This window comes from Labrus bergylta, chromosome 2 (genome assembly GCF_963930695.1).
Source record: "Labrus bergylta chromosome 2, fLabBer1.1, whole genome shotgun sequence".
NCBI classification, from domain to species: domain Eukaryota; kingdom Metazoa; phylum Chordata; class Actinopteri; order Labriformes; family Labridae; genus Labrus; species Labrus bergylta.
Genome location: NC_089196.1, coordinates 549,005 through 575,361, shown reverse-complemented (window position 1 = coordinate 575,361; position 26,357 = coordinate 549,005). Strand labels below are relative to the sequence as shown.

The window sequence follows — 26,357 nt, the reverse complement described above, 5'->3', positions numbered from 1 at the left end:
CATTTGTTTTATTGTAATGAACTGCTGTGTTCGTCTATGTATGTAATGCTATGCTAGTTTACCTTCAGTCAACGGCTTTCACAATCAGAAAGACCAGTGTACCCGCCGTTGAATCAAAGTCCGGCCACTGGCTTTCTGGTGTTTAAGTAACAGTTACTGAACTCAGCTCAGAGAGCTCAAACTATTTCAAAAGGTAGCCACACGGCTTCCTTTGTTGTCCACCATTTTGTCAACATGTGACGAAGCCACATGGTGCATTGTCTCTCTCCACCATCTCTCTCTCTCTCTCTCATCTACATACACACTCATCTACACACACACACACACACACACACACATTTACACCTCATCCACAAGCCTTGCTTGATAATGTTTGTTGCTTAGATTAGTTTATAATAGTTATTTGTTTAATTGAGTTCATTGATTTTGGTGTTGCTTTGTTTAAATAAATTCTGTTATAATTTAAGAGAGCAGTTGTTTGTGATTACTGGTGTATTTACATTGTGATGTAAGCTGGGTGCGAAGGCTTTGTATACGGATTTCACGCCTTCAATTTATTAAATATAGTTATTCATTATTAATAATATTAGTAATTAAATAACTAATTTGAGACTGATTTGAGTGATATTTTGGTTATATTTACCTGGTTACAGGTTGGTGTCCCAAAACGAGATTAAACATAGTTTAATGATATTTTATTTATATTATTAATAATTAAGTATAATTATTAAAGAATATAACCAAAGTTGACTTGATACAATCCCAACAAATGGTGCCCCGTGTGAGGCCTTCACTAAACCATCTTTATTGCACTGTAAATGCACAGTAATCCGAATTTTTAATCTTGAGAAAAATTGTCTTTTCTTTTGAAGATTTACTTTTCTTGCTTGTTGTTTTTTCAAAACAGACAGCAAGCTGTGGCTTAGTTTATGTTGTTATGTTGTTGAACATAATGATGCAGCCAGGGCGACTTTCTTAATGAACTAGTTTGTTGCTTTAATCCAGAGTTGTATCCTGAAGTAATTCTTCTAAAGAAATGTATTTGTCGTGAACATTCTCATTTTAAGCAAAGCAGACATCAAGTTGTGTTTTGGTGAGTTGAGTAGTTTTAATTTTTGTTTGCTCAACACAAATGCTAACTAGTTAATCTCATAATGGTAACTAGTAACACTAGTGAAGATGTATTTTACCTTTCTAGGTCACTAGTAAGATAAAATGTGTAAACTAGTAACACTAGTTGGAATATTTTTAAACCTACTAGTTAACTAGTGAGGCTCGGAAACGTTTACTAGTTAACATGTAGTAGCTAAAATGTCAACTAGTCACACTACTGAGGGTGGTTTTAACCTTATTAGTTCACTAGTAAAGCCATATACAGTTTTACGAGTAAACTAGTAAGTGCCTTTTTGTCCACTACTAAAACTAGCTGGTGTCTTTTTGGCCTCACTAGTAAACTAGTTGAAGACTTGGTGTGCCACTAGTAAACTAGTTGCAGACAAAACAGCATACTAGTGGACATTTACTTTCGACTAGTAAACTAGTTGAATGATATAATTTGACAAGTTTACATGCTGAACACTTAACCCTTTACTAGTTAACTAGTTGAACACAGATGTCAACTTATGGAAAGCTGATTGAAGATTTAATAGATATCCTTGATATCAAAGCTCAGTTTCCTGTACTAGTGAAGTCTTTGGCCGCACTAGTTTACTCGTAGAACGTTGAAAGACTGACTAGTAAACTAGTAGAAGGCAAAAAGTCCTACATGTTAACTAGTAAGGTGCAAAATATCTACTAGTTAACTAGTAAGATATATTTTGTGTCTATTAGTTAACTAGTGAGCCTAAAAATGTTTACTAGTTAACTAGTAAGACCCAAATGTCCACTAGTATCACTAGTGATGCAGTTACAAATTTTACTTGTTTACTAGTGAGGCTCTTACAGTCTACTAGTTAACTAGTTAGTGCAAAAAGCCAACTAGTAACACTAGTTCAGGACATTTTAGTCCTACTAGTGAGGCTCAAAATGGTTAACTAGTTATCTAGTAAGAGCCAAAATGTCACTAGTTACACTAGTAGTACTCTTTTTGGCATAACTAGTTAACTACTACGATTTTAAATGTTAACTAGTACTACTAGTGAAAGCCAAAATGCGTACTAGAAACACTGGTTGAAGTACATGCTAATGAGTGGGTGGGATCAGGGCATTCTCTGAACCTTACCATTGGTTCTCCATATAGACCTCCACCTTCCACAAATTTAACCCTTTGTAAGAAGGAGCAAGTGCTGTGAAGCAATGGCTTCTTCCCTACTTTCCATGGAGAGTAAAACATGAAAATGATATATGTATTAAATGTTAGAATTGTTTTTTTTAAACTTAAAATAAGATAGAAGATCATTTTAGAATTGTTCTCATGATTTTCTTTTTCCTTTTTTATCCCATCAAGACAGTATTTACAGAAAACACAAGAAAGAGTACGTCTTAAGGTCAGCAGAGTGATAAAAAACAGCCCAAGGTGCAATTGTAAGTTAAAAATGAATGTGTAAATATTTCATTTAAATTCATGCTGGAAAAAAGTTAATCAGATAAAATTATGGACTTTAAAACAACTGGAACTTGATACAGAATTTATGTTCTTGTACTTAATACGTTTTGATTTGGCCTAAAGTTGGTAAACTAAGAAAAATAAAGGGATTCAAGATTAGGGCCACGTAAAAGGAAAAAAAAAACTAAAATTTAGAGATTAAAATAGTTAATTTATGACAATAAAGTAAAATTTACGAGATTAATTTCTTGTTTAAGTCTATATCATAAGAGCAGCAGCCGCCTGTTCGAAAATGATAAACGTGGAGCATCTTGTTATAGTAAAGGTTTGACATATAAGGAAATAGGCTCCTTCCTTGTAGTCTGTAAAAACAGTTTGACAAATATATCCGATAAGTTGTTTTATCGGCACATCATCATCACATTGTCATAAAATATCAGGATCCTAAAAAGATACTGGAAGCAACTGTAATTTTCCGAAGAAAGAACCACACTGGCTTGGATGAAATTGTCTCTTTTGTGGCAGAGGAAAATGCTTTAGGGGTTCTCCTTTCATCATTTCTGCGCAGGCGGAAGGCTTCTCTATGATAGGCTGCAACCTAAAAATGTATATTTTCATAAATTTATGACTTTATTCTCCTAAATTTACATGTTTATTCTCGTACATATACAAGATTAATCTCAAATATTTTCTTTTTTTTCTTTACGATGGCTCTACTCCATCGTATAAATGAGCCCTAAAAATATTATTTTATTATGTAAAGTGAAGGTTAAAAATTGTACTACTTGCAAATGCCCCACAGATGGGGCTATACGTATATATACTGCTAATGTCTACAGTACTAGTACTACTAGTTGACATTTAGACTTTTACTAGTGCTACTAGTAGTACTAGTTGCACTAGTCGTACTAGTAGCACCAGTCGTACTAGTAGCACTAGTCGCACTAGTTGCACTAGTAGCCAGAGGTGTAAAGTAACGAATTACATTTACTCGCGTTACTGTAATTGAATAGTTTTTTGGTGTACTTAGACTACTACTTTTTAAGTCATTTTTAAAATCTGTACTTTTACTTTCACTTAAGTAGGTTTTCTGTTAAGTATTGTAATTCGCTACATTTTAAGAAAGTAAGAAAGAAAAATGATTTTCCTTCATTGCACCGGCGCGACGAGAGACAGAGACCCTTTTCTTGGCTCGGTGCCACTTCAGCTAGCACGGATAAGCACCTCCACTACAGCGGGTCTACGTGCTGAAGGTGTTTATAAACGGATGTCTCATTGTCTTTATTCCAAGATGATTAAAACAAGTTGGCTGTGGCTCTAACTCTTGGGCAATGAAGTGGCTGAGTGCTCTTTCTCACTACAGCATTCGCAACTACAATCGCCGCTGCAGCTCCGCGAAAGCTCCGAGTTGGGTGTTGTAAGCAGCTGCAACTTAACACATCTCAGATGTGTGAAAATAAATACTTAAAACCAAGAAGATTCAGTTAGAAGCTTCATAGGTAGCTAATAGGTAAACAAACAGTGACTAAAACATCTAATATTTAAGCTCATACGGGCTCATTTTAAAACAATAAATGGATTATCTTTCATCTCAGGTTTAGTTGCAGCTACATCAGCCTTTGAGGCTGCATTTGAAACTAAGAATGACAAAACTAAAAACACTAAAATACTCTACACTGTTTATGATTGAGACTAAGTCCCCTTTAGTATTTTCTTAAATAGTTTAAACATTTCCCTTCATAAAACAGCTGAATACTTGAACATATAATATATTATATAATATAATAGTAGAATATACCATATTGGTCCGAATATAAGACGGCCTTTTTCCCCATCGAAATAGGTCCCAAAAAGTCGGGTCGTCTTATATTCGGGGTCTAGTATTCAGAGCGCAGCTCTAATTGTTCGCCTGTCCCTTTAAATGTCAACACATATGACGCGCTCTGGGAGGAGCAGGGGAGTGATGACAGTGAGAGAGAACACAGCGGGGCGGAGGACGTGTGTGAGGAATAGGAGACATCGGAGGAGAAGTTTGACGAGCTTTAGTTTAGTTTAGTTAAAGATGTGGCCTGTATTTTCTGTTATTTAAAAATGTTGATAATATTGCTTGATTTTAATGTTGAATCATACTGTACATATTTTGACCTTGTGAAAAACTTTGTTTTGAAAAGTGCCGTAGCATATAATGATAAATAGGCCTACGTTTATTATTGTTATCATTATTACAACAACAGGTGTTTAATTCAATGTGTTTTTAATATTGGGGAGGTGAGGTGTGTGTGTGTGTGTGTGTGTGTGTGTGTGTGTGTGTGTGTGTGTGTGTGTGTGTGTGTGTGTGTGTGTGTGTGTGTGTGTGTGTGTGTGTGTGTGTGTGTGTGTGTGTGTGTGTGTGTGTGTGTGTGTGTGTGTGTGTGTGTGTGTGTGTGTGTGTGTGTGTGTGTGTGTGTGTGTGTGTGTGTGTGTGTGTGTGTGGAATAGAGAGGAGACATCGGAGGAGAAGTTTGGAGAGTTTTAGTTTAGCGGTAGTTTAGTTAAAAACGTTGCCTGTATTTCCTCTGTTATTTCAAAATGTTAAAAACATGTTGATAATATTGTTTGATTGTTAATCGATTTTAATGTTGAATCATACTGTACATAGTTCGCCCTTGTGAAACACTTTGTTTTGAAAAGTGCCGTAGGCCTATACCGATAAATATGGTATGTTAATTATTATTATAATTATTAATACAACAGGTGTTTAATTCAATGTGTTTTTAATATTGTTATTTTCAAATAAAATGAACTTCTTTAAAAAAAGTTCTTTATAAAAACAAGATCTGGTCTGTAAATCTTTTTTTTCTAAATATGAGTATTGAAAAACGGGGGTCGTCTTATAATCAGGGTCGTCTTATATTCGGACCAATACGGTATTAGTACTCTTTACACCTCTGCTAGTAGCACTAGTACTACTAGTTGACATTTTGGCGCCTACTAGTACTACTAGTTGACATTTTGGCTCTTACTAGTAGCACTAGTACTAGTGCACCTAGTGCTACTAGTAAGAGCTTAAATGTCCTCTAGTAGTACTAGTACTGTAGACATTAGCAGCGCATATTTGTATAGCACCATCTGGTGGGCATTTGCAAGTAGTATCTTAATTTTATGCTTTAAACATAAAAACATGACCCCTCATATGATAAAATAACTCTTAATGTGTGTTGCTTGTGCACTTATCTCAACTGTAAACATAAAAGGAAGACAGTCAAGTATGATCAATGGCTCTTATATCTGCTCACTGCCATATGTATCTTTACAGCTTGGCTTACTTGAAGCTAAACCAAGAAAAATTGAGCAAGTCCATAACATACCAATCCTGCAACTGACACCTAATGGCTGAAATGCATATCTCTCTGCAGCCACTTATTGTATAAGGTTAATTTATCCAGCTGTAAGAAGCTGACTTTATATTTATAAAAAATAAATCATTAAAACATTTATTTCAAGTTTCAGGCTTGTTACTTTTTTCCTATTATATTTTCTTATTTGTATTAGTTTTATAATTCAGTATACACTTGTCCTAAATCCTAAATATTTTATACAATATTTTGCATGATCGTCTAGCAGATAAACTAAATATAAACACATTTCTTTCATGTTTTTTAGTTTGCAAGGTTCAAACTAGTATATCTTTCATATTTTATATTGCCAAATTTTCAATGGCAAGAAAAAAGCAAGAATCCTTAACATTAATGTTGTGCGACATTTTATTTTATTCTATCATACTAATATATATAAATATTAAGTGACTCAGTATTGTTTATTTTTTGACAAATACTGCAATAATCAATACTCATTAGTGATTTTTAGAACAAATAAAATGTTTAAAAAACTAAAAAGTTGGACTAGAGATCAAAACGTCTCTGTAACATGAATAACAATGTAACATCAGATTTGGATTTAATCGGTGCATGGGTCATAAAATTCTACCAAAGGCATTCAGTGAGTTACCATTTAGTGATAATACATCATGAAACAAATGAACAAACCTTCAGAAATTAGTGCTGGTTTAACCCAAGGTACAATTCAGATCTGGCCCTTTAAGGCTGGCAAAATCGCAGGTTTGACATTGACCAATCAAAATCCTTGTCCCGCCTGCTTCATTATCATTCGGTCAACTAGTGCTACTAGTCCTACTAGTGGACTGCCAGTTGACCTTTACAAGTAAACTAGTAAGGACCGAATGTCCACTAGTTACACTTGTAAAACGCATTTCGACTTTACTAGTAAACGAATGTTGTTCAAAAAGCTTAACTAGTTTATTACTAAGGGCATAAATGTCACTAGTACCACTAGTTGCAGTCTAATTGAACTTACTAGTTAACAAGTAGGGCTCAAGATGTTTACTAGTAGTACTAGTAAAAGAAAAATGCACACTAGTATCACTACTTTGGTCCTCAAGGCCTTACTAGTAAACTAGTAAGGCTTTAAATGCATACTAGTTAACTAGAACGAGTCAAAATGTCCACTAGTTTACCAGTTATGGAAAGCCGATTGAAGATTTAATAAATATCCTTGATATCAAAGCTCAGTTTCCTGTACTAGTGAAGTCTTTGGCCGCACTAGTTTACTAGTAGAACGTTGAAAGACTTACTAGTAAACTAGTAGAAGGCAAAAAGTCCTACATGTTAACTAGTAAGGTGCAAAATATCTACTAGTTAACTAGTACAAAAAATTGTGTGTCTACTAGTTAACTAGTGCGCCTAAACATGTTTACTAGTTAACTAGTAAAATGTCAAAATGTTCACTCGTAAGCTAGAAAGGCATATATATGGACCATACTAGCTAACTAGTTAGGATAAAAAGTTTTTACAAGTTAACTAGTAAGAGCAGAAAGGTCCACTAGTTGTACTAGAGATGGCTTTATTAGTCTTACTAGTTAACTAGTGCGGCTCTAAATGTTCACTAGTTAACTAGTAAGAGAACAAATGTCCACTAGTTGCATTAGTATCATCTTTACAAGTCGTACTAGTTAACTAGTGAGACTTAAATATTTTACTAGTAAACTAGCTAGATCTAAAATGTCACTAGTAACACTTGTTGCACAAAATGGTAACGAGGAGGTGGGGGATAAGTGTGGATTGAGGCTTATGATAAGCTCTAAAAATCAAGAACAAAAATAACATCAAATCAGGACCCAGGATTTGGTTATAATCCCACCCACTGCATTTACATATTGCACATTAGTCAACTAGTTGGATTGCAGGATTAGAACTATCTTACTAGTTGAGATCTGTTTTCATTTTACTAGTTAACTAGTTAGACACAAATGCTAACTAGTTAATCTCATAATGGTAACTAGTAACACTAGTGAAGATGTATTTTACCTTTCTAGGTCACTAGTAAGATAAAATGTGTCAACTAGTAACACTAGTTGGAATATTTTTAAACCTACTAGTTAACTAGTGAGGCTCGGAAACATTTACTAGTTAACATGTAGTAGCTAAAATGTCAACTAGTCACACTACTGAGGGCGGTTTTAACCTTACTAGTTTACTAGTGTGGACATTTTGCAATTACTTATTAACTAGTTAACTGTGTTTGGCCTCACTAGTTAACTAGCAAGGTCACACATGGTCTAACTGGTAAACTAGTGGACATTTTGACTCGTTCTAGTTAACTAGTATGCATTTAAAGCCTCACTAGTTTACTAGTAAGGCCTTGAAGACCAAAGTAGTGATACTAGTGTGCATTTTTCGTTCACTAGTAATACTAGTAAACATCTTGAGCCCTACTTGTTAACTAGTAAGGTCAATTAGACTGCTATGGAAAGCCGATTGAAGATTTAATAGATATCCTTGATATCAAAGCTCAGTTTCCTGTACTAGTCAAGTCTTTGGCCGCACTAGTTTACTAGTAGAACGTTGAAAGACTTACTAGTAAACTAGTAGAAGGCAAAAACTCCTACATGTTAACTAGTAAGGTGCAAAATATCTACTAGTTAACTAGTAAGATATATTTTGTGTCTACTAGTTAACTAGTGAGCCTAAAAATGTTTACTAGTTAACTAGTAAGAGCCAAAATGTCCACTCGTAAGCTAGAAAGGCATATATATGGACCATACTAGCTAACTAGTTAGGATAAAAAGTTTTTACAAGTTAACTAGTAAGAGCAGAAAGGTCCACTAGTTGTACTAGAGATGGCTTTATTAGTCTTACTAGTTAACTAGTGCGGCTCTAAATGTTCACTAGTTAACTAGTAAGAGAACAAATGTCCACTAGTTGCACTAGTATCATCTTTACAAGTCGTACTAGTTAACTAGTGAGACTTAAATATTTTACTAGTAAACTAGCTAGATCTAAAATGTCACTAGTAACATTTGTTGCACAAAATGGTAACGAGGAGGTGGGGGATAAGTGTGGATTGAGGCTTATGATAGGCTCTAAAAATCAAGAACAAAAATAACATCAAATCAGGACCCAGGATTTGGTTATAATCCCACCCACTGCATTTACATATTGCACACTAGTCAACTAGTTGGATTGCAGGATTAGAACTATTTTACTAGTCGATATCTGTTTTCATTTTACTAGTTAACTAGTTAGACACAAATGCTAACTAGTTAACTAGTTAATCTCATAATGGTAACTAGTAACACTAGTGAAGATGCATTTTACCTTTCTAGGTCACTAGTAAGATAAAATGTGTCAACTAGTAACACTAGTTGGAATATTTTTAAACCTACTAGTTAACTAGTGAGGCTCGGAAACGTTTACTAGTTAACATGTAGTAGCTAAAATGTCAACTAGTCACACTACTGAGGGCAGTTTTAACCTTACTAGTTTACTAGTAAAGCCCTATACAGTTTACGAGTAAACTAGTAAGTGCCTTTTTGTCCACTAGTTAAACTAGCTAGTGTCTTTTTGGCCTCACTAGTAAACTAGTTGAAGACTTTGTGTGGCACTAGTAAACTAGTTGCAGACAAAACAGCATACTAGTGGATATTTGCTTTTGACTAGTAAACTAGTTGAATGATATAATTTGACAAGTTTACATGCTGAACAGTTAAAACCCTTTACTAGTTAACTAGTTGAACACAGATGTCAACTAGTAGTCTGATCTGTTGACTACTAGTTAACTTGTGACTGACAATTTATCTAACTAGTTAACTAGTACTGCCAAAAAGACCCTTACTAGTAAAACTAGTGGACATTTTGCAATCACTTATTAACTAGTTAACTGTGTTTGGCCTCACTAGTTAACTAGCAAGGTCACACATGGTCTAACTGGTAAACTAGTGGACATTTTGACTCGTTCTAGTTAACTAGTATGCATTTAAAGCCTCACTAGTTTACTAGTAAGGCCTTGAAGACCAAAGTAGTGATACTAGTGTGCATTTTTCTTTCACTAGTACTACTAGTAAACATCTTGAGCCCTACTTGTTAACTAGTAAGGTCAATTAGACTGCAACTAGTGGTACTAGTGACATTTATGCCCTTAGTAATAAACTAGTTAAGCTTTTTGAACATCATTAGTTTACTAGTAAAGTCGAAATGTGTTTTACAAGTGTAACTAGTGGACATTTGGTCCTTACTAGTTTACTTGTAAAGGTCAACTGGCAGTCCACTAGTAGTACTAGTAGCACTAGTTGACCGCATGATAATGAAGCAGGCGGGACAAGGATTTTGATTGGTCAATGTCAAACCTGCGATTTTGCCAGCCTTAAAGGGCCAGATCTGAATAGTACCTTCGGTTAAACCAGCACTAATTTCTGAAGGTTTGTTCATTTGTTTCATGTTATATTATCACTAAATGGTAACTCACTGAATGCCCTTTGATAGAATTTTATGACCCATGCACAGATTAAATCCAAATCTGATGTTACATTGTTATTCATCTTTTCAACTTTTTTGTTTTTTAAACTTAGTATTATTTGTTCTAAAAATCACTAATGATTATTCATTATTGCAGTATTTGTCAAGAAATAAACAATAACCCATCACTTAATATTTATATATAGTAGTATGATTGAATAAAATAAAATCTTGCACAACATTAATGTTCAAGGATTTTAGCTTTTTTCTTGCCATTGAAAATATGGCAATATAAAATATGAAAGATATACTAGTTTGAAACTTGCAAAGTGAAAAATTAAATATATTTTTTTTAAATCATGAAAGAAATGTGTTTATATTTAGTTTATCTGCTAGATGATCATGCAAAATATTGAATAAAATATTAGGATTTAGGACAAGTGTATACTGAATTATTAAACTAATGTGAATAAGATGTTTTAATGTTTTTTTTTTATAAATATAAAGTCAGCCTCTTACATCTGGAGAAATAACCCTTATACAATAAGTAGCTGCAGAGAGATATGCATTTCGGCCATTAGGTGTCAGTTGCAGGATCGGTATGTTATGGACTTGCTAAATTTTCTTGGTTTAGCTTCGAGTAAGCCCAGCAGAAAAGATACATGTGGCAGTGAGCAGATATAAGTGCACAAGCAACATACATTAAGATTTATTTTATCATATGAGGAGTCATGTTTTTATGATTAAAGCATAAAATTAAGATACTACTTGCAAATGCCCACCAGATGGTGCTATACTTATATATGCTGCTAATGTGTACAGTACTAGTACTACTAGTGGACATTTAGGCTCTTACTAGTAGCACTAGTAGTACTAGTAGCACTAGTACTACTAGTGGACATTTAGGCTCTTACTAGTAGCACTAGTAGCACTAGTAGTACTAGTAGCACTAGTAGCACTAGTTGTACTAGTAGCACTAGTACTACTAGTGGACATTAAGGCTCTTACTAGTAGCACTAGTAGCACTAGTAGTACTAGTAGCACTAGTAGCACTAGTTGTACTAGTAGCACTAGTACTACTAGTGGACATTAAGGCTCTTATGGAAAGCCGATTGAAGATTTAATAGATATCCTTGATATCAAAGCTCAGTTTCCTGTACTAGCCAAGTCTTTGGCCGCACTAGTTTACTAGTAGAACGTTGAAAGACTTACTAGTAAACTAGTAGAAGGCAAAAAGTCCTACATGTTAACTAGTAAGGTGCAAAATATCTACTAGTTAACTAGTAAGATATATTTTGTGTCTACTAGTTAACTAGTGAGCCTAAAAATGTTTACTAGTTAACTAGTAAGAGCCAAAATGTCCACTAGTAAGCTAGAAAGGCATATATATGGACCATACTAGCTAACTAGTTAGGATAAAAAGTTTTTACAAGTTAACTAGTAAGAGCAGAAAGGTCCACTAGTTGTACTAGAGATGGCTTTATTAGTCTTACTAGTTAACTAGTGCGGCTCTAAATGTTCACTAGTTAACTAGTAAGAGAACAAATGTCCACTAGTTGCACTAGTATCATCTTTACAAGTCGTACTAGTTAACTAGTGAGACTTAAATATTTTACTAGTAAACTAGCTAGATCTAAAATGTCACTAGTAACACTTGTTGCACAAAATGGTAACGAGGAGGTGGGGGATAAGTGTGGATTGAGGCTTATGATAGGCTCTAAAAATCAAGAACAAAAATAACATCAAATCAGGACCCAGGATTTGGTTATAATCCCACCCATTGCATTTACATATTGCACACTAGTCAACTAGTTGGATTGCAGGATTAGAACTAGCTTACTAGTCGATATCTGTTTTCATTTTACTAGTTAACTAGTTAGAAAAAAATGCTAACTAGTTAACTAGTTAATCTCATAATGGTAACTAGTAACACTAGTGAAGATGCATTTTACCTTTCTAGGTCACTAGTAAGATAAAATGTGTCAACTAGTAACACTAGTTGGAATATTTTTAAACCTACTAGTTAACTAGTGAGGCTCGGAAACGTTTACTAGTTAACATGTAGTAGCTAAAATGTCAACTAGTCACACTACTGAGGGCGGTTTTAACCTTACTAGTTTACTAGTAAACTAGTAAGTGCCTTTTTGTCCACTAGTTAAACTAGCTAGTGTCTTTTTGGCCTCACTAGTAAACTAGTTGAAGACTTTGTGTGGCACTAGTAAACTAGTTGCAGACAAAACAGCATACTAGTGGACATTTGCTTTTGACTAGTAAACTAGTTGAATGATATAATTTGACAAGTTTACATGCTGAACAGTTAAAACCCTTTACTAGTTAACTAGTTGAACACAGATGTCAACTAGTAGTCTGATCTGTTGACTACTAGTTAACTTGTGACTGACAATTTATCTAACTAGTTAACTAGTACTGCCAAAAAGACCCTTACTAGTACAACTAGTGGACATTTTGCAATTACTTATTAACTAGTTAACTGTGTTTGGCCTCACTAGTTAACTAGCAAGGTCACACATGGTCTAACTGGTAAACTAGTGGACATTTTGACTCGTTCTAGTTAACTAGTATGCATTTAAAGCCTCACTAGTTTACTAGTAAGGCCTTGAAGACCAAAGTAGTGATACTAGTGTGCATTTTTCTTTCACTAGTACTACTAGTAAACATCTTGAGCCCTACTTGTTAACTAGTAAGGTCAATTAGACTGCAACTAGTGGTACTAGTGACATTTATGCCCTTAGTAATAAACTAGTTAAGCTTTTTGAACATCATTAGTTTACTAGTAAAGTCGAAATGTGTTTTACAAGTGTAACTAGTGGACATTTGGTCCTTACTAGTTTACTTGTAAAGGTCAACTGGCAGTCCACTAGTAGTACTAGTAGCACTAGTTGACCGCATGATAATGAAGCAGGCGGGACAAGGATTTTGATTGGTCAATGTCAAACCTGCGATTTTGCCAGCCTTAAAGGGCCAGATCTGAATAGTACCTTCGGTTAAACCAGCACTAATTTCTGAAGGTTTGTTCATTTGTGTCATGTTATATTATCACTAAATGGTAACTCACTGAATGCCCTTTGATAGAATTTTATGACCCATGCACAGATTAAATCCAAATCTGATGTTACATTGTTATTCATCTTTTCAACTTTTTTGTTTTTTAAACTTAGTATTATTTGTTCTAAAAATCACTAATGATTATTCATTATTGCAGTATTTGTCAAGAAATAAACAATAACCCATCACTTAATATTTATATATAGTAGTATGATTGAATAAAATAAAATCTTGCACAACATTAATGTTCAAGGATTTTAGCTTTTTTCTTGCCATTGAAAATATGGCAATATAAAATATGAAAGATATACTAGTTTGAAACTTGCAAAGTGAAAAATTAAATATATTTTTTTTAAATCATGAAAGAAATGTGTTTATATTTAGTTTATCTGCTAGATGATCATGCAAAATATTGAATAAAATATTAGGATTTAGGACAAGTGTATACTGAATTATTAAACTAATGTGAATAAGATGTTTTAATGTTTTTTTTTTATAAATATAAAGTCAGCCTCTTACATCTGGAGAAATAACCCTTATACAATAAGTAGCTGCAGAGAGATATGCATTTCGGCCATTAGGTGTCAGTTGCAGGATCGGTATGTTATGGACTTGCTAAATTTTCTTGGTTTAGCTTCGAGTAAGCCCAGCAGAAAAGATACATGTGGCAGTGAGCAGATATAAGTGCACAAGCAACATACATTAAGATTTATTTTATCATATGAGGAGTCATGTTTTTATGATTAAAGCATAAAATTAAGATACTACTTGCAAATGCCCACCAGATGGTGCTATACTTATATATGCTGCTAATGTGTACAGTACTAGTACTACTAGTGGACATTTAGGCTCTTACTAGTAGCACTAGTAGTACTAGTAGCACTAGTACTACTAGTGGACATTTAGGCTCTTACTAGTAGCACTAGTAGCACTAGTAGTACTAGTAGCACTAGTAGCACTAGTTGTACTAGTAGCACTAGTACTACTAGTGGACATTAAGGCTCTTACTAGTAGCACTAGTAGCACTAGTAGTACTAGTAGCACTAGTAGCACTAGTTGTACTAGTAGCACTAGTACTACTAGTGGACATTAAGGCTCTTATGGAAAGCCGATTGAAGATTTAATAGATATCCTTGATATCAAAGCTCAGTTTCCTGTACTAGCCAAGTCTTTGGCCGCACTAGTTTACTAGTAGAACGTTGAAAGACTTACTAGTAAACTAGTAGAAGGCAAAAAGTCCTACATGTTAACTAGTAAGGTGCAAAATATCTACTAGTTAACTAGTAAGATATATTTTGTGTCTACTAGTTAACTAGTGAGCCTAAAAATGTTTACTAGTTAACTAGTAAGAGCCAAAATGTCCACTAGTAAGCTAGAAAGGCATATATATGGACCATACTAGCTAACTAGTTAGGATAAAAAGTTTTTACAAGTTAACTAGTAAGAGCAGAAAGGTCCACTAGTTGTACTAGAGATGGCTTTATTAGTCTTACTAGTTAACTAGTGCGGCTCTAAATGTTCACTAGTTAACTAGTAAGAGAACAAATGTCCACTAGTTGCACTAGTATCATCTTTACAAGTCGTACTAGTTAACTAGTGAGACTTAAATATTTTACTAGTAAACTAGCTAGATCTAAAATGTCACTAGTAACACTTGTTGCACAAAATGGTAACGAGGAGGTGGGGGATAAGTGTGGATTGAGGCTTATGATAGGCTCTAAAAATCAAGAACAAAAATAACATCAAATCAGGACCCAGGATTTGGTTATAATCCCACCCATTGCATTTACATATTGCACACTAGTCAACTAGTTGGATTGCAGGATTAGAACTAGCTTACTAGTCGATATCTGTTTTCATTTTACTAGTTAACTAGTTAGAAAAAAATGCTAACTAGTTAACTAGTTAATCTCATAATGGTAACTAGTAACACTAGTGAAGATGCATTTTACCTTTCTAGGTCACTAGTAAGATAAAATGTGTCAACTAGTAACACTAGTTGGAATATTTTTAAACCTACTAGTTAACTAGTGAGGCTCGGAAACGTTTACTAGTTAACATGTAGTAGCTAAAATGTCAACTAGTCACACTACTGAGGGCGGTTTTAACCTTACTAGTTTACTAGTAAACTAGTAAGTGCCTTTTTGTCCACTAGTTAAACTAGCTAGTGTCTTTTTGGCCTCACTAGTAAACTAGTTGAAGACTTTGTGTGGCACTAGTAAACTAGTTGCAGACAAAACAGCATACTAGTGGACATTTGCTTTTGACTAGTAAACTAGTTGAATGATATAATTTGACAAGTTTACATGCTGAACAGTTAAAACCCTTTACTAGTTAACTAGTTGAACACAGATGTCAACTAGTAGTCTGATCTGTTGACTACTAGTTAACTTGTGACTGACAATTTATCTAACTAGTTAACTAGTACTGCCAAAAAGACCCTTACTAGTACAACTAGTGGACATTTTGCAATTACTTATTAACTAGTTAACTGTGTTTGGCCTCACTAGTTAACTAGCAAGGTCACACATGGTCTAACTGGTAAACTAGTGGACATTTTGACTCGTTCTAGTTAACTAGTATGCATTTAAAGCCTCACTAGTTTACTAGTAAGGCCTTGAAGACCAAAGTAGTGATACTAGTGTGCATTTTTCTTTCACTAGTACTACTAGTAAACATCTTGAGCCCTACTTGTTAACTAGTAAGGTCAATTAGACTGCAACTAGTGGTACTAGTGACATTTATGCCCTTAGTAATAAACTAGTTAAGCTTTTTGAACATCATTAGTTTACTAGTAAAGTCGAAATGTGTTTTACAAGTGTAACTAGTGGACATTTGGTCCTTACTAGTTTACTTGTAAAGGTCAACTGGCAGTCCACTAGTAGTACTAGTAGCACTAGTTGACCGCATGATAATGAAGCAGGCGGGACAAGGATTTTGATTGGTCAATGTCAAACCTGCGATTTTGCCAGCCTTAAAGGGCCAGATCTGAATAGTACCTTCGGTTAAACCAGCACTAATTTCTGAAGGTTTGTTCATTTGTGTCATGTTATATTATCACTAAATGGTAACTCACTGAATGCCCTTTGATAGAATTTTATGACCCATGCACAGATTAAATCCAAATCTGATGTTACATTGTTATTCATCTTTTCAACTTTTTTGTTTTTTAAACTTATTATTATTTGTTCTAAAAATCACTAATGATTATTCATTATTGCAGTATTTGTCAAAAAATAAACAATAACCCATCACTTAATATTTATATATAGTAGTATGATTGAATAAAATAAAATCTTGCACAACATTAATGTTCAAGGATTTTAGCTTTTTTCTTGCCATTGAAAATATGGCAATATAAAATATGAAAGATATACTAGTTTGAAACTTGCAAAGTGAAAAATTAAATATATTTATTTTAAATCATGAAAGAAATGTGTTTATATTTAGTTTATCTGCTAGATGATCATGCAAAATATTGAATAAAATATTAGGATTTAGGACAAGTGTATACTGAATTATTAAACTAATGTGAATAAGATGTTTTAATGTTTTTTTTTATAAATATAAAGTCAGCCTCTTACATCTGGAGAAATAACCCTTATACAATAAGTAGCTGCAGAGAGATATGCATTTCGGCCATTAGGTGTCAGTTGCAGGATCGGTATGTTATGGACTTGCTAAATTTTCTTGGTTTAGCTTCGAGTAAGCCCAGCAGAAAAGATACATATGGCAGTGAGCAGATATAAGTGCACAAGCAACATACATTAAGATTTATTTTATCATATGAGGAGTCATGTTTTTATGATTAAAGCATAAAATTAAGATACTACTTGCAAATGCCCACCAGATGGTGCTATACTTATATATGCTGCTAATGTGTACAGTACTAGTACTACTAGTGGACATTTAGGCTCTTACTAGTAGCACTAGTAGTACTAGTAGCACTAGTACTACTAGTGGACATTTAGGCTCTTACTAGTAGCACTAGTAGCACTAGTAGTACTAGTAGCACTAGTAGCACTAGTTGTACTAGTAGCACTAGTACTACTAGTGGACATTAAGGCTCTTACTAGTAGCACTCGTAGCACTAGTAGTACTAGTAGCACTAGTTGCACTAGTTGCACTAGTACTACTAGTGGACATTTAGGCTCTTACTAGTAGCACTAGTAGCACTAGTAGCACTAGTAGTACTAGTAGCACTAGTTGCACTAGTTGCACTAGTACTACTAGTGGACATTTAGGCTCTTACTAGTAGTACTAGTAGCACTAGTAGCACTAGTAGTATGCATGCTGATGAAGCAGTCGGGACAAGGATTTTGATTGGTCAATGTCAAACCAATGATTTTGCCAGCCTTAAAGGACCAGCTCTGAATAGTACCTTGAGATAAACTGTGGCTAATTTTTTAAGCTTTGTTTATTTGTTTTACGTTATATTTTCACAAAATGGTAACACATTGAATGTCCTTTGGTAGAATTTTATGACCCATGCTCAAAACCACATCTGATATTACATTTTTATTTATGTTACAGAGAAGTATTGATCTCTAGTCCAATCTTTGTTTTTTAAACTTTGTTTTATTTGTTATAAAAATCACTAATGATTATTAGTGATTGCAGTATTTGTGGGAAATTAAAGCAATGACATGTCACTGAAATATATGCAAATATTTATACTTTTTAAATGTTTTTTTTCTTTTTTCTTTTTAACTATAGGATCAATTTATTTTGTGTTCTTTCAAATGACAGCATGTTTCTATGTGAACTGGAAATAAACCAACCAGGTCATAACGTGATTTAAAAAAGCAAAATAAAAGTCAGACAATGTCTTCTTTTAAGCAACATATTATTGTAATAAAAAATATTAATATTTTATTTAAAATACATTTATTTTCCATTGTAGGCCTATTCTAATGGTTGGAATACATATATTCAACCATAATCCTTTTTAAATAATATTGTTTCCAAAATGTAATTATAATTGTTATCATAGCAGAATTGTAAGGAAAACTATTGTAATCATAATAATAAAAACAACTATATAATTATAACAGAATGTGTGAAATAAAATATTAAGTTTTCACTGTAATCGAACTAACATTTTCTTAAACCCAGACACAGCCTACAACTGAAGCATTTTAATCTTTTTCAACAACATCTAAGACAGACACATAATTGCACGTTCAGAAGTAGACTACAGCTGCAGTGGGGTTCTTTGTGCTTTTTATGCTTTTTTTCACGGTCAAATATAACCAGAAGGTGGCGGCAGACATCAACTGCTAATCAAAGCTATCGGTGTCATGAGCCAGACTTCAGAAGAAGCTGCCACAGAAAGTGGTTTTAATAATATTATTAATCGCGTGTGGAATGCTCTGGATGTTGCAAGACAAGAACTGGCAATGCAAAGGAGTGAAAGCAACATTTTGAGTGCCACCAGAAATGCTTTCCGGAGACAAAGAAGAGCAGGTCCGATGACAGGTAAGTAGCATGTGTAAGCCCTCTTAAATTAGCATTAGCACCAAATGGTAAAGTTCGGTTTGATTAGTTTATTTCAGTATGTCCATTTTCAGTGTACTGAATTGCAAGGGGCTTTTAAACGAATCCTTTTTTTTCCCACTTCATAGTCAAGTCTAAGCAGAAGGCTTAGCTAGCTATGGCTGTCCTATGTGTAGCTAACAGAAACTATTGGAAAAATCCGGACCTAATTCTCAGTAGGAATGCGCGGCTTTTGCATCTGACAAACTGTGACACAGTCTAATTTATAAATCAAAAGCTAAGGGTTAAATTCTGCCTAAACTTCGCTGCAGAACAAATAGCCTCTCTGTGCTTTGCCGTTTTCAATGGTAACTGCACCGTTACTACAGTGTCTCTGATGACCCATTGACATTTTTCTGTGATCATGAAAACAGTTCCGCCTCGGGATAACCTATAACTATTTATTTGCAATAATGTAGCCTATGTTAATGTTACTTTGACATTACCGTTATCTTTATAATCTGGGGTGTAGCCCATACATATTAAAGTATCGCTCAACTTTCTAGTGAACTGGAAGGTGTACTCTGTGCACGCTGTTTTTCCTCTGTATGTAGACAGAATTGAGAACCATCAGTATGATAATGCATCCGAGACAGCGAGGAAGTGAGAGCAGGTTCGGATGGCTTAACTCCACAATCAGACATGAAACAAGAGAAAACGGCGTGAAGCAAAAGTCTTTATGCAGTATGCTTTGTGAATTGGACCTTAAGGGAGCAAAAAGCAGGCGCATATGATGCGCAATTCATAGAGCTATTTGAAGCCACAATACATTCCTAGGGTCAATTTTCCTCTTAATATGTAATGATAAGCTTAAGTACGGATGTTTTCTGACAATATTGAAAAAATAAATCTGGACATGATTTTCGTGCAGTATTGAGTGTAATGATGTTAAGAGAAGCCTCCAAAACTTTTCAATGCATGGATTGTATAAGTCGATCATCACTTTAAGGGGGGGCTGCCACTTTGATTTAGAGGGCTTCTCTGTAAAGATCTCAGTAATTTTAAATGAGATATTGCACAAATATATGTGCTGTACGAGAGTTAACAGCAGCGACTAAGGGAGAATTTAAGCTATGTTATGAACATTAAATATTAAAATGTTATGTCAATGACTGAGGACATAACATGAGAATGAATATAATGAGTATATAATGTACATAATAAGGTGATCCTTGCAATAATATGTAACACACTATATTTTTGATTTGAACACAAGCCCCTGCAAACAGGACACCTGGAGTTTGGAGAGTAAAGCTGTTCCTGCTACCAAATGCTGATGAAGTTGTCCTTCCATCTCATTCAGAATGCTGTAAACTAAGCCAAAAAGGCTTAGGTAAGATACACATGTATTAGTTTTGAAAGTGAGCATTCACTTGAGTTTTTATGGACACCACAAACACCACAGTTACATAATCTCATTCCAGTACCATTTGTCTGACATGTTTTGGAAGGTGGACTTGCCCTTACTGTGCTATATAAAATGATTGTAAGATTTTAAGCTTGCACCATAAATTTTTTTTTTAAAAATCATATTGTGCATAAGGCACAAATAGCCACATCATATGCTCACAACATAACAAATATAACAATATATGTTGTTAAAGGCTTATAAAGACACTGTAAGGCCTTAACTCCTAGTCGGTGGTTAGAAAGAAAAAATGAGTCAACATATCATTCTCGCTGACATAAATTTGTATTGTTTTTCAGGAATCCCAAGAAATGATTTACCAAGTGGGGTCTCAAATAGAGGTCACGTAGAACTTTCTTGGACTCTTTCAGAGTTTGATAATTACATCTGCCAGAGCTTTCCCATGGTTAGCCTGAATGTCATTGGATATCATCTTGCAAGAGCTGATAAGACCAGGGTTCTGACTAAAATTCAGGCTAATACATTGAAAGACCTGAAGAAAACAGTTGGAAGAAGCAGGGTTTATATTATTCCCCAGACCACTATTACACTGCCGTTACAGGTGAGTTTTTTTGTTTTATTTGTTCTATTAGGGCAGCACTCCTTTTGAATTTTAGCATACTGATGAGAATTATCAAACATTTCTTTTCCATTTAGATCCCCGAACCTGAAGGGGCTCATAGCCCACCAGAAACATCTCCACCAACTGGACCTGAGACAGCTTCACAGTCTCTAGCTTCTTCAGCATCCACACAACTGATGACCACACCAACTGCTGCATCGACAGCCATCAGACCTGCAGCCTCAACCACTGCCCCTGCAGCCATTGATGTATTTCCATCCCAATCCCCTTCATCACTGGCCCTCAGACCTCAAGCCTCAGGTTCTGCCCCCCAGGTTACACCCCCTGCTCCTACGGTTCCTATGAACATGCCAGCATTCACATCTAACAGTAATTCTCATATAGGTGCAGAGTCCCCTCCCCTTAATGCCATGTCACTCTCTTCAACTCTTGACATTGATGGAAGCTCACCAAGGACAGACTCAAACCCATCACTTGTAAGTTGCTGCAAAAAAAGAGTAAATTTTGTATCTAATTCTGATTATTCAGACTAAAGTAAACAGTAGGCTAATCTTAATGATTTCTAGCTGTATTAAAAGATAATCGTTATAATTTTTTAAAGCTAACCTCAGTAAAATGCAGTTAGATATACATTGTAACTCTTTTCTATCAATAGGAGGCAAGTTTGGATCCTGCACAGTGGCTGAATGCTGGTACCCCAGAGGTAAACTTTTACATGACAAAAGTTATTTTTTCTTGTTGTTTTCCATTTAATGTCTTCTATTAAATTTTTCAAATATATTGACTTTAACTGGAACATTCCACACAATATTTTTACTTTACAGGTCTTTTACAGAAGGGCACATGTGGAACCACCTAATAGGTATTTTTTATTTTAATAAAAACAGGAACCATGTGTGACACCTGGCTTTACATTAATTTACACTCATAATACCCAACTTTACATAGATTTTACTAATAATAATAACTGAATACACCAGATTATCCCCAAAACTGTACCAAAAATGTTTGGGTTCAGAAGAGTTTGAAATTATTTTTTGAAATGCCTTAAAGTTATATTGACACTTACAAAGAAATCTGTCTGCCGTTGTAGTACTTCTATCAATGACTTTGTCATTGATGATTCAGAGGAAGGGGAAGAGGACGATAACATTGCAGTTCCTTTTGAAAGTGACATGCCTACGTCTGTAAGTTTTATTTTTTTCCTAACAAAAACCGATGAGTGTAATTTTCAATAATTTTCAATAACTAGCCATTTCACGTACTCACAATAAAAATAATTGTATATTGCTGTTTTTAAAGATATTCTAAGATCATCAGTCCTATTTAGTGACCAACCTCTTTTGCCAGTCATTTTTATTGTATACTTTATACATTTATTATTCTTCAGGAGGAAGTGGAGCTTGCCATAATTCTGAGCGCTTTTCGAGAGGATCACCTTTCTGGGGGCGTCATATCCACTTGTTGTATCAGGAGGAAAAAGCTTCTGGAGAGTGCCATTAAAGCAATCTCCAGAGTCACTTTCTGTTGGACCGATTCACCACAGATTGAGTTTGTAGGAGAAGATGCAGATGATATGGGGGGACCACAGCGAGAGTTTTTCAGGTCTGTGTACCCTCAATATTTTTGAAATATTTTACTCAAAATGTGTTCATGTTTTCAAGTAATTGCATTGTTAGATCGTTTGATTTGTCTTTGCTGTTGCTCTACTCTAGACTCTTGATGATAGAGGTTCAGACCTCTCTTGGCATTTTCGAAGGAAAGGCTGGCCAGGTCTTTCTTAGTTACGACCAAGCAGCATTAGACCAAAATAAGTACTTCAAAGCTGGGAATCTTATCGCTTGGTCGATTGCACATGGAGGTCCATGCGTCAAAGCCCTGGATCCCAGCCTCTTCCAGCTGATGTGTGGCCAGGAGCCACAGCTTGAGCAGTTTGACTGGCAGTTGCTGCCTGACCCAGAGGTGCAAAGCAAAGTCAAAAGGGTACTTAATATTTATTATGTTATTCATTTTGGGGATTTTAAACAAACCATTTTTTAACTGGTAGACAATATATCAATTTGTTCAATTCTTGATAAACACTTTTTAACACAAGTTAAGAACATTGCTCTATAAATAAAGATTACTATTAAATCTCAGATCATATTATTGCTTAATTTGAAACTCCAGCTAAATTGTTCTCACTCAGATTTTGCTATTTAGATCCTAGAGTGCAAGACTGCAGGGGACCTGACAGCACTCCAGGAAGACTTGGGGGACTGGATTAATGAGTGTGGTGTCCCATTCATATTCACAGCTACAATTGAAGACATACCAAAAATCTATGCTTACGTGGTGAAGCACTACATCTTTCTCAGGTAAAAATGTATATACAACTGAAATAGGCCTAAAAAAACAACAACTACAAAACACTACAAAAATCTATAATATCAACTTGAAATTTTTTATGTAAATTTGGACAATGTTAAATTGTTTTTTTTTTAACAAATGTAAAAGTAAGTAAACCTTTAATCCATCTCCTACGAAAATTGACATTTCAACATTTAAATGTTTGGATTAACAGGACAAAAAGCTACCGTAAATCATCAATCTAGCAACACATTTATATAAAATATTGATGGTAGTGTCACAAATTACCAGGACAGAAAGAAATACTACCAGCTGTAGTGTTGTACAGGTGTTTTACTGTAATGGGTTGCCTCTGTTCTTTCTGTCCTGGTCATGGCTGCTAAAACCAAAAAGCTACTGTAAAGATACATTTAAGAAATTGTCATTTCATACTTGAATAGTATTTTGAAACATTTTTATTTTTGATCCAGTTTTCAGTCCCTTCCCAAAAAATAAGCGCATTTAAAAAAATATCTGTGATTCTAAACTTCTGAATGGTTTTATTCATGTTCTGTCTCTGTTGGTTTATAGAACGGCCAGAATGGTACACCAGTTCACAGAGGGAATGAACGCTTTTGGGAAGCTGTGGGACCTGGTAAAGGGGAACTGGATTGCCTTCCTACCATTGTTCACCAACATGCAGGAGCCTTTGTCAAAGGCAGCATTCAAGGCCATCTTCACTTACAGTTACAGCAGTAGAGGAACCAACCGACGTGAGGAAGAGGAGGACACTATCTACTGCTGGGAGCTGGTTCTGAACATGATTGAAGGTACATTTTATTCCTTTAAGAACACTATAAAATTTAATTAACGCCTACAAAGTCCATTTAAAATGTACTGTGACACAGGTCAAATAATGAAAGTGTAATTGTGGGATGTAATTTCAGTATAGAAAAATGTGGTCCAGAGAGTCATGTTTACAAACTATACATTTTTTAGCTGGGGTAGCTAAGTAGCTGGGGTGGAATATATACAGTCCTCATTTTTTCACGTTAGACTATTGATGTAGACATGAATGGTCATTTATTTTATTTATTTATTTTCCCTGGCAGACAAATTGACTGAACTCAGATTCGAAGACCTTCTGATATTCATCACTGGTGCAGATGAAGTCCCTGCCCTTGGGTTTCCAAATAAGCCCTGCATTGACTTCTTTGAACAGGAGTCAGGCCAGCGACGTTTGCCCTACGCCTCGACTTGCATGATGTGCTTGTTCCTTCCTAGAGGAATCACGCAGGAGGACGAATTACATTGGATGCTTTGTCAGGCCACTAAAGACTCTTTGGGATTTGGAAAGGTTTAGTCCTTACCAATTTAAGCTCAGAGTAGCAGAATCCTGGCAGGATTAGCTGATACTTTCAGTCAGTTTGCACCATCTTAACTAAAAAAAAACAATGTTAAAATATGGCTAGTCCCCCCTAACAAGTTCTAAAGTCTGTGTTCTTGTTTATGTAAAATCTACATTGCTGCTTGTAAAGCCTGCTACTTATGACCATTTTATTATTGACTAATGAGCCAATGATAAACTGTATTTGCATGACAGCCTTGTTTTTGTGATGTAAAGCTCAGGATCAGAGGCTAAATGTTATCATTTCTTACTGCTTTGTTCTAGGTTGTTCATCGCATAAATTATGCTTGATCTCACAGAAACATGGCATTCATGGAAATATATATATCATCTCCATCCCCATTGGCTGGTGAAAACACATCAGCTCCCCACGCAGAAATGTCCCAAGTCAAGTAAAACATCAAAATCCAGACAAAGGACAGGCTGTCTACAGACCAAGTCACCACCACACATTTACTGTATAGAGGCAATACGTAATGACTGAGTTGCATTGCTTCTGCACAAGTCTTTTTTTTTTTTTTGGATAAAGTTTCTGCCTCCATCATTTTATTGTCTTTTCAAAACAATAATTAGCAAGTTTATTGTGTTCTGAGAATAATGTTTTGAAGCTGTCTTGCACACACAAGATACCTGTCCTTTAAGTGTGTTATTCCAGCAATTGCATTTTGAAGAGCCTGGTGTTGATCAGAGCTTATGTTGAGTGGTTGTTGCACAATCACTGCTTGTTCCAAGTCTTCTCTGTTTGCTTGTAACTGGGTTAGCTGTATGCCATGTCTTGCCAAGCAAGCCTCAAGATTTTCTTCAATGTAAGGGTCAACTCCAAAAACATTGTTAAGAGCTGTTGACTCCTGCTCAATGTTGGCCAGCATGCCCTCCATCTATATTTGTGTTGGTGTACGGTTATTAGCCGTTCTAATTTTATGGTTGTTCCATGCTTGTCTAAATAAATCTAGACGTTTTTGGATTTCGGGCTTGTAAACTACTTGTAGAGCCATTTTCTGAAAGTTATCTTCAGGGTTCAGGATTTGTTCATCTTCGAAAGAATAGAAAAGTGTGTAGAAGTAGTGCACAACCTGCTGAAAAACATCTCTCCAAAGACGTTCAATACGTTGGTTGTGTACAGACTGACCGGCAATGTGACCTGCATGTCCTTGTCCCTGTAGAAGGTTCATCAAAAGAGCAACCAGAGTGTTCTCCCCTCCGTGGTCCGATCTGACTCTGGAGGGTAACCCATAAAGACAGGTGGCTCGAACAAAATTAGTTAACACTGTCAAAGCTGTGTTGTCTGTACTGCAGTTGATGTAAGTTATTAATCTGGAGTTCCCATCGATACCAGCATGCGTCACAAACCCCCACCTGTAAAACATATAAAATAAAAATGAACAATTGATTACTTCTTTACACATAAACACTTACAGATCATTCTATCACATTTAAACCACAAAATTCATTAATTTTAATATTGTTGATCAAAAAGATTGAGATAGAAAAGAGAAAGAAGATGATAATGAAATGTAGATTAAGATGGATTGGGGAGAGGTCATACCATACTAAAAAAATCTAGGCGGTAACAAAGACAATGAAAACAAATCAACTAAACCCATCTAATATGACTCAATAATACTCCCAGCAATAAAGATGTGCAATTACCGAATGAGACGCATATGGCCATCTATGTGCCACAAACTATTTGG

The 26,357-nt window shown here is 35.0% G+C and overlaps 1 protein-coding gene across 1 annotated transcript; it reads left to right on the top strand.

Moving 5' to 3' along the window:
- Nucleotides 1-19,836: 19,836 nt before the first annotated feature.
- LOC110002804 (G2/M phase-specific E3 ubiquitin-protein ligase-like) lies at nucleotides 19,837-25,270 on the top strand. Its single transcript, XM_029282300.2, has 11 exons — nucleotides 19,837-20,269; nucleotides 20,644-20,906; nucleotides 21,002-21,403; nucleotides 21,583-21,630; nucleotides 21,752-21,789; nucleotides 22,021-22,114; nucleotides 22,318-22,532; nucleotides 22,643-22,910; nucleotides 23,130-23,284; nucleotides 23,847-24,085; nucleotides 24,368-25,270. The coding sequence occupies exons 2-11, from the start codon at nucleotides 20,748-20,750 to the stop codon at nucleotides 24,616-24,618; spliced, it is 1,869 nt and encodes a 622-aa protein (XP_029138133.2). The 5' UTR covers nucleotides 19,837-20,269; nucleotides 20,644-20,747; the 3' UTR covers nucleotides 24,619-25,270.
- The last annotated feature ends 1,087 nt before the right edge of the window (nucleotides 25,271-26,357 follow it).

What these genes read in the sequence shown, in the direction of transcription:
- LOC110002804 (XM_029282300.2), top strand. Translation starts at nt 20,748, where the DNA reads ATGGTTAGCCTGAATGTCATTGGATATCATCTTGCAAGAGCTGATAAG. An exon ending in CCACAGCGAGAGTTTTTCAG is followed by an intron (nt 22,533 to 22,642) that starts GTCTGTGTACCC and finishes GCTCTACTCTAG; the next exon opens with ACTCTTGATGATAGAGGTTC. An exon ending in AAGCACTACATCTTTCTCAG is followed by an intron (nt 23,285 to 23,846) that starts GTAAAAATGTAT and finishes GTTGGTTTATAG; the next exon opens with AACGGCCAGAATGGTACACC.